Genomic DNA, 16478 nt, shown 5'->3' with positions numbered 1-16478 from the left:
ATCCAGGTGCTAGATGCCCTTTTGGCGGATCATAGCTTCATGAATCCAGCAGAGACGTTGGCCGTGGACACATCGCGCATATCGGTTTTCGATCCACCAGGACTCGGCCTGACCCCTACAAGGATCCTCGACTTGGTTTTGGCAGACTTGTGGAAGCCGACGAGACCGTCTGGCGGAATCCGTATGACGGAAAGGCTCCAAGTGGTCTGACGGCTATTCGACTATTCGACTGTTCACAGGGGGACAAGGGGCAAGTATAAGGCTGCTGAACCTCTCAGGCCGCTCAGGCTGCACGGCTGGATTCGGGTCATGCTGTGTTCCCACACAGTTCGAGGTCACTTGAGGTGAAGGGCATTTACTACGTCGCCGGGCAAATCGCCTGCAACGGTGCCCGTGCAGGTATGTTGCTGGTATACATTTCCAGGGACGTCGATCCGGCGACTGTCCTTGTAAGGTCCATCTCCATCTCCATTGACCAAGAAGCTTACGGCTGTGGTACCAAAGCCCCACGAGTGCCGTCGTGTTTTGCGAGCACATCCCCAGGGGCGCGGCGCTGCGGGAAGGCCACGGAGGAGCCGACTGGCGTCGCAGCCTGCTCTGCGCGGGTTGGCCGTGTCGTTAGTGATGCTCCTGTAGTCGGGGGAGCTCTTGTCGATTGATGTAGGAGTGTTTGAGTAGGTCCAGTCTCCTTGTACGGAGTACTCCGTACTGGTATATGCAAATATTAAAGCGCATAACAAAAGGTGGCTGTGAGGCCGTGAGGCTGGGGCATAAGTTACATAAGAGCCAAGCAAAGCACAAGACGCCACACTAAACGCGGAGGAACGCCGGGCGTTGGTGCTTCCACGTCCGGACTCGAGACTCATGCCAAGGCCCAATACCGCCCAGGCCATCAACCTGACGGGCTTCAAACACCCGACCACGCACAACACGCGCATTCAGCTCAACGGGACATGGACGCGTCCCGGGTCGCCAGCCATGCAAAGGACATTCACGCTCGTACCAAACGCCCCCTCCCCCCGTCCAGCCCACCATGTCCGGCCCATGACAACAAAACAAGTGCGAAAGGCCTACAAGGCATCGACAAAGACGCCGCCCATGTCGCGCGCCGAGCGGATGAAGCAGGAGAGGGCCGAACAGGATAGGATAAGGAGAGAGTTCGAAAAGGAAAAGTCGGCGGCGAGAGCCAAGATCGCCCGAGAAAAGAAGCGCGAGAAGGACCTGGCCGAGCGGGAACACAAGAAGAAGCTGGGCATGCCGCTGGTGGCCGTGCGCCCCAGCCAAGACACGATTGCGAGGTTCGTCAGGGGGAACGGGTCCGGCAAGAAGAGAGATTCCGGGGGCAGGCCTCTGGGGGACGTCGGGGGCAGGGAGGAGGCGGCGCCCGCGGCCGGCACGTCGAACCACGCCAGGCCCGAGCTGGACTTGCTGCCGGACGACTACGGGAGCGAACTGGACGAGATGCTGGACACGATGGAAAACGGAGCAGCCGAAAGGGACGTGCGAGACGGGAGAGGAGCTCGCGCCGAGGACGGAAGCCCACCGCTGCACCACACCCCGAAGACAGCACCGCGCGGCGAGCCGCGCTGCGAGGCCAAGAGCCCCTCGGGGCTCGGGGGAGAGATGAAGCCCCCCCCGCGTCCGTGCCGGGCGAGACCACAGCAGCCCGTCTGCTCGCCGCCGCCGGTCATCCAGCAGCCGCCCATGAGCACGCAGGCCATCCTCGGCAGCTTGGACGACTTCTTCCCCTCGCCGTCCCAGCAGGCTCTTGAGCTTCAGGACGAGACTCTCGACGGCGGGCTCGACGGTTCGCTCGGCGATGTGGAATCTCTACCTCGGCAGCGGCGCCGGCCGCGGCGGCTCCTCACATCATCATCTGGCTCGGATGAAGTCGTGCCTCTAGCCGTACGGCAGAGTAGGCGCACCGCGGCTGCAGAAGGACGAGAGGACCAAGGAACAGCGCAGGCGCAGGCGCAGGCGCACCATACCAGCGGGGAGAGGGAAGCCTGTAACCGACCCGACAATTCCAAAGTACATACCACTGTGCCACCGAAGCGCGCTGCCAGCATCTCAAAACCAGGGCCCTCGCTCGGCGGGGACAAGGAGAACATTCAGATGGAGTCGCCCGCTCATGCGTCCGGCATCAGCGACTCACAAGAGACGGAATACGGAGGGGACTGGATGGACGACCTGGCGTTGGACGTCGTCTTTTAGCGGTCACGACGGGACGGAAGCATGATAGCGTACGTGGGAATAAGCATGGCATGGCATATGACACCACGGGGCACAGTACAGGGTTACGCACCGGTTTGTCGTCATCACCACGTAGGGAGGCACAGGATGGTCGGCGCGTCAATAGGGATAATAGGGATACGCACACACACAAGTCGGTCGATATGCGGTGCCAACCACCTCTGCTGCCACACTTCACGTGAATCAGCCACATGGAAATGTATTCTTGCAAGGCCCAGCTGAGTATGCTTCAGGACTACTCCCAACGCCGCCGCTACAGTGCCCCTCTTTGTTCCAAGAAGATAAAAAGACAACGACGGGAGAGACCGGTCGTTGGCAGCTCCGCGAATGTAATATCATGCTCCTTGTGGCTTGTTACAAGACAAGAGTCCCACATACCTAAAACGCCCAAGTATCTAAAGCCCGCTCCGCCATGCAAGTTCATCATCAAGTAAGCACCGCCTGGTACCAGACCCCGTTTGATCCACGGCGGGTTCCAGTAGATTGTTTCTTTTTTCTTTCTTTTTTGTACAGATTTCCATCACAGATAGATGCCCACCCATTCCGTCTTAAGGGAGACCTTTGAGTCGCAACTCTCCACGGCGCATCGGATGTCGTTGGGCGGGGTGCCGGGTGCTTTACCCAAGGGTACGCGGAAACCGACGCCCAGAGGGTTGGCTTTGGTGGGCTTCCGATTCTCAAAACAATCCGCGCAGTAAACCTGTTTAAGAGGACACTGTCAGTGGGCTTCGGGCGTCAACACGTGCTTCGTATTCGTCATGCCTACGTGTCCACATTTCTTGAGCGCCCAGAAGTGATGCTCTCCAGGCGCTCGTTTTCTCTTCTTGCCGCTCGTAGAAGCCGGACCTTGTTGCGGCGCTGCTCCTGTCGGGTCGTAGGCGAGCTCGTCACCACACGCCGGGCATACCACCACCCTCTCATCTGTCAACGACGTGTCTCGCGTAAACCCATGGCGTGTTGGCGGAGTCGGCTCCATTGGTGGTTTGGGACTGGCATCTCTGGGAGTCAGGGTTGGCGGAAACTCGATTGGGGTTGCCGTGAAACCCCGAGCAAAAATACCCGCTAATCGACGCACGTTATTTGAAAGGTTGGAATAAATACTACCGCTGTTGGCATTTATGAACTCCAGTTCAATCAACTGATCCTGTGCAAACGTTGCTCTTCGATGGTGGTGGTGGAGGAGGTGGTGGTGATGGTGATGATGGTGGTGCCGCTGGCTTCTAGTCACTCTCGGCTCAGGACCGCCTTCATCTTCTGGTGAATCTGCCGTCAGGTCGATCACACTAGCCCCGGGCCCTATGAAATTACTGTCACTTCTCGACAAAGAAGGCGGCGTTATCCGTTGTGAGTTTGTCCGCCTCGGGTTCCTCCCTATTTGACTCTGTGGTTGCGACTGCCGTATTTCGGCGGGCGAATCTGGTTCTTCGGTGAGATCAATGAATGCGGTGCTCTGCCTTTGCTGCGGCTGTGACTGTCGTTGGGGCATCGGGACGGGAGGCGATGGACGGCGGTCACTCCTTCGACTGGGGCGCAGCATCAAGGGTTGAGCTGGAATCTGCTGCATGGGAATCGGCAAACTTTGGAGTGGATCAAAGGATAGATGGGGGGGCGACGAGGGAATTTCGACGAGATCATCTTCGCTCAGGAGTTCGAGCAATGCGTCCTCCACTTCCGCCATTTCGAGGGCCCCAACGTCCGTATGGTGCGAATGACAGGGCAGCGTGTTCGGATGGGGAGACACAACTCTGGCTGTCGTCTTGGCTCGGCAGCGTGAGAAACAGGACCGTGTTACGTTAGCATCCGCCTCGCGAGGCCGGGCCGCTCTGGGTAGGCTGCACTCGATCCGTCGCGTCCGGTCGGTGGCAAGGCTCGAACACCAGGCCACAAAGATGGGCGTTCGGGAGGAATTCCCCAAGGAAGGACGGCGCCGCGGCTTGGTAATCAGTCCAAGGGCTCTACTCTAGGGTGAAGGCTGCAGCGGGCAGCCTAGCCTGATGCGTGACTGGGGTAGACGATAAAATGCCGCTGTGGTGTATGATGGCATCGGTGGACATAGGAGATGGCTGCGCTGGCCGAGATATTAGCAGGTGAGCATGTCGAGTTGGTGTTTGCCACGGATTGCTTTGAACATTGAATGTGATTGCCCCTCCGGACTAGAGTCCCTCTTTATTAGCGGACCACCGCATGCGCACAGCCCGGCGCGGGCGGATAGGATAGTCCAGTCCGGACTGGCCCCCTTCTCCACTGAAATGGCCTTTCATAAATGAACATAAACAATTAACTTTATGCAATCGTCAAATAATGTCGGGTGAAGCGGCCAGTCGCCAATTAGTTCAAGTACGGTCCCAGGCATAGTTTACTGTTTTTTAAAACCCGTGAATCCCTACTTAGGTGATGCAACTATTTGAACAAAACCCTCGCCACTTCCCAAATTTCCTTGTTTACAAACATGTAGACCGTGGTAGATCAACCAGTCTAAATCCCGTGTTTTACTCCTTGACGCCAAATACGCTCACCACCCCTTCTCCGTTAACTGCAACCAGCCTTCTCGCCGACTCTCCCCATCTGACTCCAATGACTGGGGTAGAATTTCTGAACGGTTCACTCCATTTCTTGCTTGACTTGATGTACTGTTGAATCGTCACGCCAGATGCACCGCCTGTTGCTAGGTATTGGCCGGTGTAGTCCCAAGCTAAAGATTGTACGGATCCGCCAGTCTCCAGGATCTTGGCCGTTGCTGCATCCCCCTCCTTGCGAAGATCAAAGACCGTCACGGTTGTCTGGCCCTTTGCTGTAGCGGCCAGCCAGAAACCATTCTCGGAGAAGACGAGGGCTTGAACGGGTGCACCAAGCTTGAATATGGCAGCTTGATCCAAGTTCTTGGTCATGTAGAGCTTGATGTCTCCGCTTACAGTGCCTGCAGCGAAAAGATGTCCATCGGGGTGGAATGCGCACGTCGTAAGAGCTGAGGCAGTCGGTCAACCGTAAGCCGGGAGACTTTCGGCATGGTGGAGACGGGAAAACTTACAGGCATCCGCATATGCACGGCTAACACGCTTCATGGTTGCCAAATCGTAGAATACGATGCTCTTGTCGGTTCCCACAGAGCCAAGTATATCTGCTCCAGGATGAACACTGAGACCGGTGACGGGGCCAGAATGCTCTGGAACGGAGGCAACTTCATTGCCCGCTTCGTACACCTTGACGTTGCCTTGGCCAGTGGCGAAGAAGAGCTTAGCTCCAGTCCACAAGGTGCTTGTTACCGCCTCATTGACAGGGAGCTGCCTCTCTAGTTTGTCGGCTTCAATAGAGTAAATAGCAGCCTCGCCTTTCAGACCACCTAGAGCGGCAAATCCTCCTTCAAGATCGATCGAGGTCGTCTCAGGTACGGGTAGGGCAGTAGAGGCCGTGGTATCAAATGCGGATATGTCACCGGGCGTAACCCAGCCCTCGGGAATGGGACGCTTCTTTCGCCCCTTCGACAAGCTGGAAGTCGCATTGTTAGCATGATAACGCAGAATCTTGGAGGGCTGAAGTTGAGCACATACGACGCATGAACTTCATCCACCTTCTCGGCAAGCGCCTCAGGGAGGCCTTCAACACTATCCACAACCATGTCTTCGCCATTGGTAGCCCCCTCGGCAACTGTTACCTTGCTAAGAGCTTCTCTGGCTTCGTCTCTCTCTTTGCTCAAGCGCGCAATGACGCGAACAGCGGCGTCATGTTGGTAAAGCGCAGTGGCCAATTCCTCCCTGGTTCGGGCAAGTTGCTCTTTCATGTTATATGTTTCGAGAGCGAAATTGTCCCACTCGTTTTGAAAGGTCGCTAAAAGCGCGGGTATTGATGTTAGTGTGGGAGGGCGAGGGCGGACGATTCGCGAGGACTGGATAGAAAGAAGATCATCGGCGGTGAGAGTCTCGCCAGTGCCGGGTTCAGTGCCATTATCTTTGATGTACTGTTCGATAAGTCTCTTCTCGTAGACAACTCCTGGAAGGATATTAGGACAGAATCGGTATGGCATGGCCAAACATTGTTGCCTACCAGACTTCTTTGACACGACAGGCTCTTGGGGAGCTTCGCCGGAAACTACATCATCGCGTCAGCACGAAAATACTCACTTGAATGTCTGAGCGACCTCGCTTACTTCCGCACAGCATGCTGACTGGTGTTGAAAGCTATCCCAGCTTCCAATGTAACTTTTCGAGTCGTCAGTCTTGGACCGACCCTGCACCTGCGATGCCAGGTACTGTCCTGTCCGTAGGTCGCGATTGAGATTTTCCGTTTCGCGAAGCAGACAGCACGGACCACTTTCGGAATGCTGGGTTGCGACTGACGGACGGATCACGTGCTCTGTGCGGAGTGCGGATTGCCGCGTCTCCCGAGTCCTGATGACTGCGAATGTTATCCTGGACCCTGGTGTAACAACCGTTCAACTCCATGCAAACACCAAGGACGGGGATAGTCGATTAGCAATTCGAATGTGCCTTCAGTTAAATGCAACATGATGCACTCGTCTAGAACTTTCCGCTGACAAGCCTATCCACCTTGTCCCGTACCGGAGAGCGAGCTCCAGGCTGACCCTAAAACACAGCAACGATCGCCATGCTCCGTGATAGTCACGAATAACTAGCTGGGCTGGCAAATTTGCGTCTATTCCAGAGAGCTCAACTGCGAAAACTGACATCTCCGCCACGAATCTTGTTTCCTCCCAAAAAAAAAAAAAAAAAAAAAAAAAAAAAAAAAAACGGCCCCCGACCGTCAAATCTCCAACATGGCACACAAGCTCCCTCAGATCAGCGAGTTGCAAACTCTGTCAAAATCTTCTCAGACAACAGCATTGGATCTTCTCTTTGAGCCTAGTCCGGCTATTCAGTCGACCCTCTTGCCGGTGGTGCGAAACGCCAAATACTCGTCTTACTCGGAACTAATAGATGAGTGCCGGACTGCGCTGTTCGATCTCGCAAGCAATTCTGCTCCATCTAAACCGAATCCCGCCTTGTTGTCCGTTGTTGGGTCTCACCCACGCCTGGGCTCCAAAAGAGTCGACTCAGCACAATCAGCTGCAGAGCAAGCCAATCTTCAAGGGGATGGAGAGCAGCTTGCAGAACTCAATCGGGAGTATGAAGAAAGATTTCCCGGCTTGCGATTCGTCGTCTTTGTAAACGGCAGAGGGCGATCTGAAATTATGAATGATATGAGGGCACGCATTGACCGTGGGGACTTTGCCAAAGAAGTTGACGCGGCGCTTCAGGTGAGCGACTCTCCATTATGCAAATAATTGTATCGAGTTTGTAGCAGTGTTCTAATATCCAGCAGGCCATGTGTGACATTGCAAAGGACAGGGCATCCAAGCTGTTGGCTTGAGAGACAGTTTAGACCATTGTTGGCTGTACTAAGTCTACAAGACTACATGACACCGGCACTTCATTTCATTTGAATGCAAATAAGAAAGACCGGCATATTCCGATATCTTTGAATGCTAATATACTCCGTAGCCCTACCTTTTTTTCTGTCCCAGGCAAGCTGTCAGAATATTGGGTTTGGTTGGCACCTGTAAAAGCGACATGCATTGAAACATTGATGGGAAGCATCAATTGTCAAGCGGGGTCATCTCAAGGAGCCCTCAACGGAAGATTATCCCCTGCAAGGCTCGTGTCTGTACATTCGGCACATGCAAACAAAGAAACCAGACACCAGTCAGTCATATGCCAGGCCGTGCAGAAACGGTCAACTAGCGTGGACCGTGGCCCGCCTAGTCGGCCACTGAAGCCGCTGAAAGATCCGGGACGCGCAGTGGAGCCTTGCACGTAACAGCCCGCCGGAAGCTTTTGTCCAGCTTTGCCGAGGTTACTGTTCCAGACGACCCTGACGAGCAGCGAGCTTGCAGACATGACGGATTATACACACCAAGGCACCGAGCATCTTTCTCCATCTCGTTCGTTGTATGATCAGACAGACCTTCTGTGGGATTTGCAGCTTGTATTTTTTGCCTCGGCCTGAGTCGGGATCGTCCTCGGTGCAATCGCTTATATAAGTTTCACGATGACCGACAGAAAGGGCGCCATGGCAGAGTTCGAAGAAGCCCTCGAGGAGATCCAGCAACGTGTCCTGGTGTCACATCGCGAGTGGCCACGGATGGATTTCGACGCATTCATGGAACTTGTCCAGGTTCCCAGTGAGACCCACAGACACGGCGCAGGCGTGAAACGATACATGAGTCGTCAACCGGCTTGGATGCCTGGAAGTGAGCTGCCATGGGACGCAGTACTCCAGAATTGGAAGGGCCCACGACCACGGCACAGTGGACCAGGCGTTTTCGGAGGCTGCGTCTATGCGCAAGCGCCCTTGGCTGCCGCGAGAGCCGTCGAGGAAGAGGAAAGGCAACAGACTGCTGCCACAGGTGTCGTCAAGCCTGTGCCCGGTATTCACGTAAGTCTCGCGAGATTCCTTTGCCTGCCTTGCAACATCTGCACCACCACTATATAGTGTTTGACACGTACCTCTAGTCAATACAAGGCATCTTCACGACCCCGGGGCTGCCCGATCGCCCGTTCGTATTCGACGTCACTGATATAATCTCTGGCCGCTCGTTCTTCGGCCGCCAAGTCACTGTTCGCCAGCCCAAACAACCGTCCTCACATCCGGCTGGCCCTTTCCCCGGCTCGGATGCCAAACTCCCTCTCCATGATGTTTGCTTCAGCTGTATCACTACTTTCAAGCGGCCAGTTGAGGGAGTGGACGACGTTCAATCCCCCATATCCGCCCAGAAACGGTATGCTGATATACTGTCTCAGAGAGCCCCAGCCCAATGGGAACCTGCGCCACAATCCGATATTGAGGCCATCACCTCTCTCTTCAAAGGGTTCAAAGGACATGGGGGCTTTCCGCTGCTGGACATGTACAAGGTCGACATGTCCGAATACAACAGCGATAAGGAGGTCCCAGACCGTGTCCAGTTAATGTTATATCGACCCATGAAGCCCGTTCCCAAAGACGATGTCAACGGGCACATTGTATGCCATGCTTTTGCGGCCGACAGGAACGGTCTAGTCATGCTTGCTAATCACATGGGATACGGATTCAGCATGGGCCTGGCGGCCAGTCTCAGCTATTCGTTTTATATCCACACCAACCCCGGTGAAGCGGTCATGGATGGTGAGGAATGGTGGATTCAGGAAATCAGCTGGCCTCGAGTCAGTGCAAATAGATGTATGATGGAAAGCAAAACTTGGAGTCCTGAGGGAAAGCACATTGCCAGTGCCTACCAAGACGGCATACTCGCACCAGCAAGGGAGCCGGCGAAGGTGAAAGAACCCAAGCTGTAGGGTTCCTAGATTGGGGTTTCTCTGCTCTTTTCATCATGCTTCTCGTGCAATTTTGCAAATAGACCGGCCAGATGCATCGAGTGTCTACAAGAGAGTAAGGCAGCGACTAGCGACCAGAATCACGATTGTCGCTATTATTCCACAAAGTGAATATAGACCGGCAGTCTAACTGACAGATCAAAAAGTATTCTTGTGGATTGGCAGGTTGTGGCACTGATTGCCGTTCATCGGGCACCATGCTGCCAGCTGTCAGACCAGTGCGTCCAGCTGGCTGCGCGCAAAGGGAAATGAAAATAGAAATAAAATCAACAACACAACACCCGATTGCGTATTTCCACCTTCTTATCGACTTCCTCGTCATCCCTCTCTTTTCGTTGCCCAGATTACTCTTACTGCCTCTCTGCCGAGATAGTCAAAGACTGCTACTCCCTAAAGTACGACGACATCAGTTGACAAGTAATCAAGTTATTTCTTCCAGCCGCACATACGCTTTTCTGAGATCCTTTGTTTTTGCTTCCTCTTCACTTGTTCTGCTATTGCTCTGACTGTTGTTGCTTCGTAATTATAATATCGTAAGCAAGTATTTCTCGCTTCCAGCATGCAGTAAGAGAGAATTTTTTATCTCTTATTACTTCTATACAAGGTCATTCGACTAACTAGACATTAACAGCTTGGCTTTTCTTCTTTGGGCTGCAACTATTACTCTACTATGGCGTTGCAGTTGCATCAAGGCGTGTCGCCTATGTCGGTGGCGCCAATAAAGTCTGAGCATGGGACGGCGGGCATTACTACAGCAAGCAGTCCAGGTCCGGGTTTCTGGGAGACTATTCGGACAAGTTATGACAGCGTCTACTCTCACGACGAAGACGCGCTCGTGTACACTGCACCCAATTCTCTAAAAGCGGTCCCAATCGAAAAGATCAACGAGAATTCCTCGTACTGGGAAAGTTCTTGGGACTCCTTGGATGAATTCATCGCCCAAGAAGACAAGGAAAGAAGTCTGAAAGAGCAGTATCAGGCCATGAAGAATGCCGAGCCTAATAACGTGGCCATACGGAAGACAGCTAAATTCCATCAAGACAACATGAGCAAGCACGTCAAGATTCGAGAAGTATTCGGACTCCATAGCCCATACCACCCGAATCAGCTGGTGGCCAAGAAACACCTTCCCTCTGAAGGCTTGTGTCAAAAAGAGCTCATGTACCGTGTTGCATGCAAGATTTCTGATCTGAAGGTTCTAAATGACAGGGGAGTCTTGGCCATGGATGCCTGGCATTTTATTCGCTGGCGTATTGGACGGAAGCTCGAGGAGAGACTAGGCCACCAGTGCGAGACCGCACGGAATTTTGTCCGGACTATCATCTACAAGTTATGCGACGAACCAAAATTTGACTCTGCTGGATATGTGGACTCGGTCATGCGGCAGGCGGTGCTCGTCTCTGCTCAATATCAAGGCCGCATGTCTAGGTTTAAAATTGATGGCACTAAAGCTGATAAATCCGCGGCGGGGCCTGTGAAATCGGCCCTGCCACATGGATGCACGCGTGAAGCCGGCAGACAACGCGCCAGTCGTGGTCCAGCACAGCGAGCCGAGAAGCGGCACCAGCGTCGAGCCCGGCTGGCTGCGCAGTCGGGAAGTTATCAGGGTGTGAATGCGTTCGGAAATATGCAGAAAGTCTAATAGGTCCTTAAGTAGAGGTGTTCACTTCAAAAGCTTAGGAGAATATTTGCAGGAGTATCTTGGGCACGTTGGTACAGGTAGAATACGCGGGCTCTTGCAGAGGTACACCGCGCTTCAGTTTGGCACTTTGCTCTGGTTATATGACAAGGTTGTTGTGCCGCGGGAGGAAAGATCGTCGATTTATTGCACAGAACACGAAAGTTTGACTAATTGAGAATTGTTGAAGATATTTCAAAGGATCGTCCATATAGAAGTATATGAAGTCAACAGCAAGAGATGGAGGCTCGGCTATGGCCGACGAGCGGGTAATATTCGGTCGCTTGCGATTCGCTCACCAGTGATTGGTCAATCACGTTCAGATGGGGGGGTAGCTTTTGGGTCGGCCAACTTTGTCTCCAAAGTCAGCCCGTTTCACAATTCCCTCGACACATTTCGAACTAATCGTCAACCCGCTCGCATTGACGGCAACGACAATATGTTTTTGCAACGCTCTGCCATCGCCGCGGCTCGCCGCGCCGCCGTCTCTCCAGTCATCGCTCGCTCCTTCACCAACTCCCTTGTCCGCCGTACGCAAATCTCCTTGGCTGTCCGAACACGACGCTCGTGTTGTCCCACTATTGCCCGTCGTTGTCTGACAATGTACAACAGGTGAAGCTGCCAAGGGCCCTTCCACTCCCAACGAGCAGGCTGCTGCCCTTGCCGGCACTGCCCAGAAGAAAGTTGGCGACTACAAGGTTCTGAGTGGTATGTCTGGCGCGATTGGGATAGGCATCAGGGAGCTGCGTTTCGTCAACCTCGGTTGGGAGTGATTGGAAACCAAAATGCAAGTCGGCTGATATGTCCAATCTGAATGCAGATATCAAGAGTGAAGATGATCTTTTTGGGCCTGGTGCCAAGCCCGGTACCGTCCCCACCGATCTCGAGCAAGCTACCGGTCTGGAGCGTTTGGAAATTCTCGGCAAGATGGAGGGCGTTGACATCTTCGACATGCGCCCTCTTGATGCCAGCCGCAGGGGAACCATGGACAACCCTATAATGGTCCGATCGGCAGGCGACGAACAGTATGCCGGCTGCACTGGCTCCCCTGCCGACTCTCACGTCGTCACTTGGCTTGGCGTAAGTGACAGTCGATTGCCATGGCTATGCCAATGTATTGAGGACTGCGGGAACTGACTTCTCTTAACTTAATTATTCAGCTTTCCAAGGAGCGTCCCATCGAGCGATGCCCCGAATGTGGCAGTGTCTACAAGATGGATTACGTCGGTCCTGCGGACGACCACCACCACCACCACGCCCAAGAGTTCGAGGAGCCCAAGACCTTTGCCGATTTCATCAAGCCTGAGTTCCGATATCGGTAGATTGATTCTATTGTAATGCGGTGGGGGTTGGTAGAAAAATCGTGTATCAAGGTCAACGGGAAGGCGAAATATTCCACTGGAAGAGAGCAGCGGCTGTGTAGATTTACAGAGAAGTCAGTTCTATTTTGTCTTTTGACAGCTATGCTTCATCCAAGACGTGCTCGCTTTGTATGGCACTGTCGCTGTTAGATACAGCTCCGCCCGTAGCCCTTTGGTTTGAGGCGAGGTGTCGCTTATGAGTTATGAAAATGTGTCGAAATCCAACTCGACATGTCCGATGCGTAGTAAGATTCCCGCATTCTTGATGCTGATGCCGGCGCGGAGTGGGGGGCAAACGGCGCCCGTTTGCAGTGAACGATACACACGCTGGCTCGAGGCCAACCCGGTGTAACTAGTAATTAGAAGAGTTACGCAGCGGTACCCGACCGGCATCTCCTCGTTCACCTTGCCGGTATGATGTGATGTTTCTACCAAGTCATTGGCGATAGTGCCGGTGTCGCTTCTGTCATGACACATGTTATCTCACGCGCCCTGCAAACAAAGTCTGCTCCCGCCCGTGATCTGAGCAGTGCCATCCAACGCCTCTGCCGCTCAGCTCTGGTCCTCGTCAAAGCTCAGCTTGATCTTCTTAGCCTTCTTCTTGACCTTTTTATCAGCAGTTGTTTCCACGTTTCCGAGCTCGCCCCTCTGTTCACGCTGGCCATCTTTGTCTAGGCCATGATTCGCACCCTCACCAACTACTCTGCCGGCCTTGCGCTTTCGGCCTCCGACAGACACTGGGGCATCGGCATCCCATTTCTCGGCCTTGTCATCCAACTGTGCGACTCTGGCTTCGTCTTCATCACTCCTCGTCTCTCCTCTGACCGTGCCGTCCTTGTCAAGACGAAGGCTCACCGCGTTCCCGCGCTCATCGACAACCAAGGGCGCATCCTCCGCCTCTTCGCTGCTCGACCTCTTTTTGGTAGACCGCTTCTGCGCCGCTAACAGGGGGTCTGGACCAGTAACTCCTGCGGATTGTGCATGAAGACGTGCGAGAAACGGCGGCAGAGAAGAGGTGTAGGAGAGGTTCTTGGAGGTGATTTTGTCGGGCATGGTGGTGTGTGTAGCGTTCTGCTCTACTCCGTACGCGAACCACAAAACGCACGACAGGTCAATGTCTGCCCCGCAAGAGAAATCTGCAACCTCTATCTCCGGCGCCATTGCGTGCTGCCTGCTGATTGGGCAAGCAGGAATGCACGGCCGCAGTCGTGGCCGCTGGGCGTCAACTGGTCACTGGTCACTGGTGGCTGCCCAGACCGGCATGAGCGACAGACAGAGGCAGCACTGAAGTCTGAGTGCGAGAAAAAAAGGCTCGCCCCGGCCCTGTCCAATGAGGCGCTGTGAGGCAACACAGCCGGGCTCCAGCGCAGTAGCCAAATTGTCAGCAGCCAATTCGCAATCTCTCCTATCCCATCTCTCGACAATTCGTCCATCTTTTCGCAGGGGACTCGGATCATCGCCATCTCGACTTTCGCGACGCGAGAGTGTGCATTGACTGTTCCAAGTGCGCATCGTGACGCCGTGGCTCTCTGCACTGCACTCCGCTGCGCTGACCCTCGACGCGTTTGCTGTTGGACCCTTCTGTTTCGCCTTGGGATCCGGGACACCTTGTCACTCGTTCAACCACCATTTTAAACTCCATCTCTTGTTGGCGCGGTCGATTTTCCTCGTGCTGCGCGGTTGACGAATAGATCGGAAAGGTTTCAACGTCATACGGTCTATATTGTCATGCTTAGCCACTTCGTTTTGCTGCATATGCCTTTCGTCTAACCCTCGACAACCCCTTCAATCGGTCGTGCCGCTACGGGTTACTCGCGATTCCGCTTTCGACGAGCCGCTCTGTTTCATCACTAGGCTCGCGTACATATTGATCTTTCCGTCATTTACGGCGGCATCCCCTTCCAAATGGATCTGTTTCGAAGAGCCTCGAGAATGGTGCCTGCCACACCAAAGCTAGACCTTCCGGCCCACGAGGAACAGAGCGGACCGGCAACAAAGCATACGTTGGCATCAACGTTGGCATTTTTCCGCCGGCCATTACGGTTACGGGGCAACTCGACTGTCTCTGTGCCGCTTGGTGTTGTTCTGATCTTCCCCTTACTGGTTGTCGTCCTTATCTTGGTGCTTTTTGTTCGACATCCCAACTCTCCTGGGAGGGTCCTAATGCCTGCTGGCGCGCCGCCTGCCATTCGGTGAGTTTCAAACAGTTCCCTGCAAGTATCGCTGTGGTACATGTCACTGATCGGCACTACCCTCTCCCAGAAAAATCAGTGAAAAGCACGACAAGGTGTTCGTCACGGGCTGTTTGGAACCCGATACCTCCCAGCCTCGTGCCAACGCTACCTTCGTTGTACTGGCCAGAAACAAGGAATTGGATGGCGTTGTTCAGTCACTCAAATCCATGGAGCGCCACTTCAACCGATGGTTCCACTATCCCTATGTTTTTCTCAACGATGGCGAATTCGACGACCATTTCAAGGAGACCGTCCGTAACCACACATCTGGCCCCGTCGAGTTTGGCAAAGTTGGTCCCGACATGTGGGGCTTCCCCGACTGGGTTGATCATAGAGTCGCCAAGGAGGGCATCGCAAAACAAGGAGATGCTGCCGTCATGTATGGTGGGCTGGAAAGCTACCATTTCATGTGCCGTTTCTACTCGGGGTACGTTCCTTGTTTATTGACCAAGACGAAAATAGCCACACAGTACTGACGGTCCGGGCGCAGCTTTTTCTACAACCATCCACTTCTTCTGAAGTACGAATGGTACTGGCGAGTGGAGCCTGAGATTACTTACTTCTGCGACATCACATAGTATGTTCGCTGCCAAGTCATCCCTTGTATCATGATGGCTAACAATGATTAGCGACCCATTCAGGAAAATGATGGAGCATAACAAGACGTACGGGTTCACAATCGCTGTGAAAGAACTCCGTGAAACCGTTCCCAACATCTTCCGCTACGCCTCAGCTTACAAGCGACTGAACAATCTGACGTCACAAGGTCTTTGGGAAATGTTTGTTGAGCCCAGGGATCCAGCTGAGGAGGTAAAGAACAAAAAACCGCTTCCCGATGAGATTTTGAAGAACGATCCTGCGAATAATGCTCCCCCCACAATTGACCCCGAAGCGATGGAGGGCGAGAAATACAACATGTGCCACTTCTGGTCCAACTTTGAAATTGCAAAGCTCAGTTGGTTCAGAAGCAAGGAGTACAATGATTTCTTCGAGATGATGGACCGCAGTGGTGGTTTCTGGATGGAAAGAGTAAGATATTACCTACCCATGGCTGAACATGACACGTAGCCCTATCATGTACTGATTTTGTTTTCAGTGGGGTGATGCTCCCATCCATTCGCTTGCTGCCGGTGCCCTGCTGGGCGTCAAGGACATTCATTACTTCCGAGATATCGGCTACAGGCATACCACTATTCAACACTGTCCCGCCAATGCCCCGTCACGACAGCTTCCTCGCACACCATATCTGGAAATGGCAACGCTCGACGAAAAGAAACGGATAGAAGAGGACAAGTACTGGGAAGACTGGGATGAGGTCAAGGAAAACGGAGTTGGGTGCCGATGCCGTTGCGACACTGACATAGTAGACGTCGAAGGCAAGGAGGGCTCCTGCCTCGCTGAATGGGTAGATGTTGCTGGCGGCTGGGCTCCTTAATTGAAGCATTGCAAATCGGCTTGGGGGATTTACTTTTCGAGTGTGTTGACCATGCCAACAGCACACGTTTCATTTGCGCCGTCTTGGACGGGTGCGGACTGGACGACAGGAGTGTGGCAGCTTGCAGTTCAATACGCCCAACTTTGCAAGCAC

At 53.8% G+C, this 16478-nt stretch overlaps 9 protein-coding genes across 9 annotated transcripts; 6 read left to right on the top strand and 3 right to left on the bottom strand.

Annotated features, from left to right (window-relative positions):
- Positions 1–864: 864 nt before the first annotated feature.
- MAM_00238 (uncharacterized protein) lies at positions 865–2214 on the top strand (the record flags this gene model as incomplete). Its single annotated transcript, XM_040819037.1, has 1 exon — positions 865–2214. One exon carries the CDS (start codon positions 865–867, stop codon positions 2212–2214), a length of 1350 nt encoding a protein of 449 aa, XP_040682302.1.
- Positions 2215–2773: 559 nt separating this feature from the next.
- MAM_00237 (uncharacterized protein) lies at positions 2774–3931 on the bottom strand (the record flags this gene model as incomplete). Its single annotated transcript, XM_040819036.1, has 2 exons — positions 2774–2953; positions 3020–3931. The coding sequence occupies 2 exons, from the start codon at positions 3929–3931 to the stop codon at positions 2774–2776; spliced, it is 1092 nt and encodes a 363-aa protein (XP_040682301.1).
- Positions 3932–4742: 811 nt separating this feature from the next.
- On the bottom strand, positions 4743–6410 carry MAM_00236 (cell cycle control protein; the record flags this gene model as incomplete). Its single annotated transcript, XM_040819035.1, has 5 exons — positions 4743–5218; positions 5282–5739; positions 5802–6240; positions 6295–6339; positions 6398–6410. The coding sequence occupies 5 exons, from the start codon at positions 6408–6410 to the stop codon at positions 4743–4745; spliced, it is 1431 nt and encodes a 476-aa protein (XP_040682300.1).
- Positions 6411–7024: 614 nt separating this feature from the next.
- On the top strand, positions 7025–7617 carry MAM_00235 (Oxo-4-hydroxy-4-carboxy-5-ureidoimidazoline decarboxylase; the record flags this gene model as incomplete). Its single annotated transcript, XM_040819034.1, has 2 exons — positions 7025–7504; positions 7570–7617. 2 exons carry the CDS (start codon positions 7025–7027, stop codon positions 7615–7617), a joined length of 528 nt encoding a protein of 175 aa, XP_040682299.1.
- Positions 7618–8295: 678 nt separating this feature from the next.
- On the top strand, positions 8296–9578 carry MAM_00234 (uncharacterized protein; the record flags this gene model as incomplete). Its single annotated transcript, XM_040819033.1, has 2 exons — positions 8296–8682; positions 8760–9578. 2 exons carry the CDS (start codon positions 8296–8298, stop codon positions 9576–9578), a joined length of 1206 nt encoding a protein of 401 aa, XP_040682298.1.
- Positions 9579–10287: 709 nt separating this feature from the next.
- MAM_00233 (uncharacterized protein) lies at positions 10288–11259 on the top strand (the record flags this gene model as incomplete). The annotated part of the gene is made up of 1 exon (XM_040819032.1): positions 10288–11259. One exon carries the CDS (start codon positions 10288–10290, stop codon positions 11257–11259), a length of 972 nt encoding a protein of 323 aa, XP_040682297.1.
- A 475-nt stretch (positions 11260–11734) lies between these two features.
- On the top strand, positions 11735–12617 carry MAM_00232 (Cytochrome c oxidase, subunit Vb; the record flags this gene model as incomplete). Its single annotated transcript, XM_040819031.1, has 4 exons — positions 11735–11825; positions 11908–12003; positions 12116–12375; positions 12456–12617. 4 exons carry the CDS (start codon positions 11735–11737, stop codon positions 12615–12617), a joined length of 609 nt encoding a protein of 202 aa, XP_040682296.1.
- Positions 12618–13208: 591 nt separating this feature from the next.
- MAM_00231 (uncharacterized protein) lies at positions 13209–13709 on the bottom strand (the record flags this gene model as incomplete). The annotated part of the gene is made up of 1 exon (XM_040819030.1): positions 13209–13709. The coding sequence occupies one exon, from the start codon at positions 13707–13709 to the stop codon at positions 13209–13211; it is 501 nt and encodes a 166-aa protein (XP_040682295.1).
- Positions 13710–14588: 879 nt separating this feature from the next.
- MAM_00230 (alpha-1,2-mannosyltransferase Kre5) lies at positions 14589–16325 on the top strand (the record flags this gene model as incomplete). Its single annotated transcript, XM_040819029.1, has 5 exons — positions 14589–14848; positions 14919–15317; positions 15381–15467; positions 15520–15919; positions 15987–16325. The coding sequence occupies 5 exons, from the start codon at positions 14589–14591 to the stop codon at positions 16323–16325; spliced, it is 1485 nt and encodes a 494-aa protein (XP_040682294.1).
- Positions 16326–16478: the final 153 nt, after the last annotated feature.

This window comes from Metarhizium album (genome assembly GCF_000804445.1).
Source record: "Metarhizium album ARSEF 1941 chromosome Unknown scaffold_1, whole genome shotgun sequence".
Lineage (NCBI taxonomy): Eukaryota > Fungi > Ascomycota > Sordariomycetes > Hypocreales > Clavicipitaceae > Metarhizium > Metarhizium album.
The sequence above is the reverse complement of the archived record's forward strand: the minus strand, read 5'-3'. Positions and strand labels throughout refer to the sequence as shown.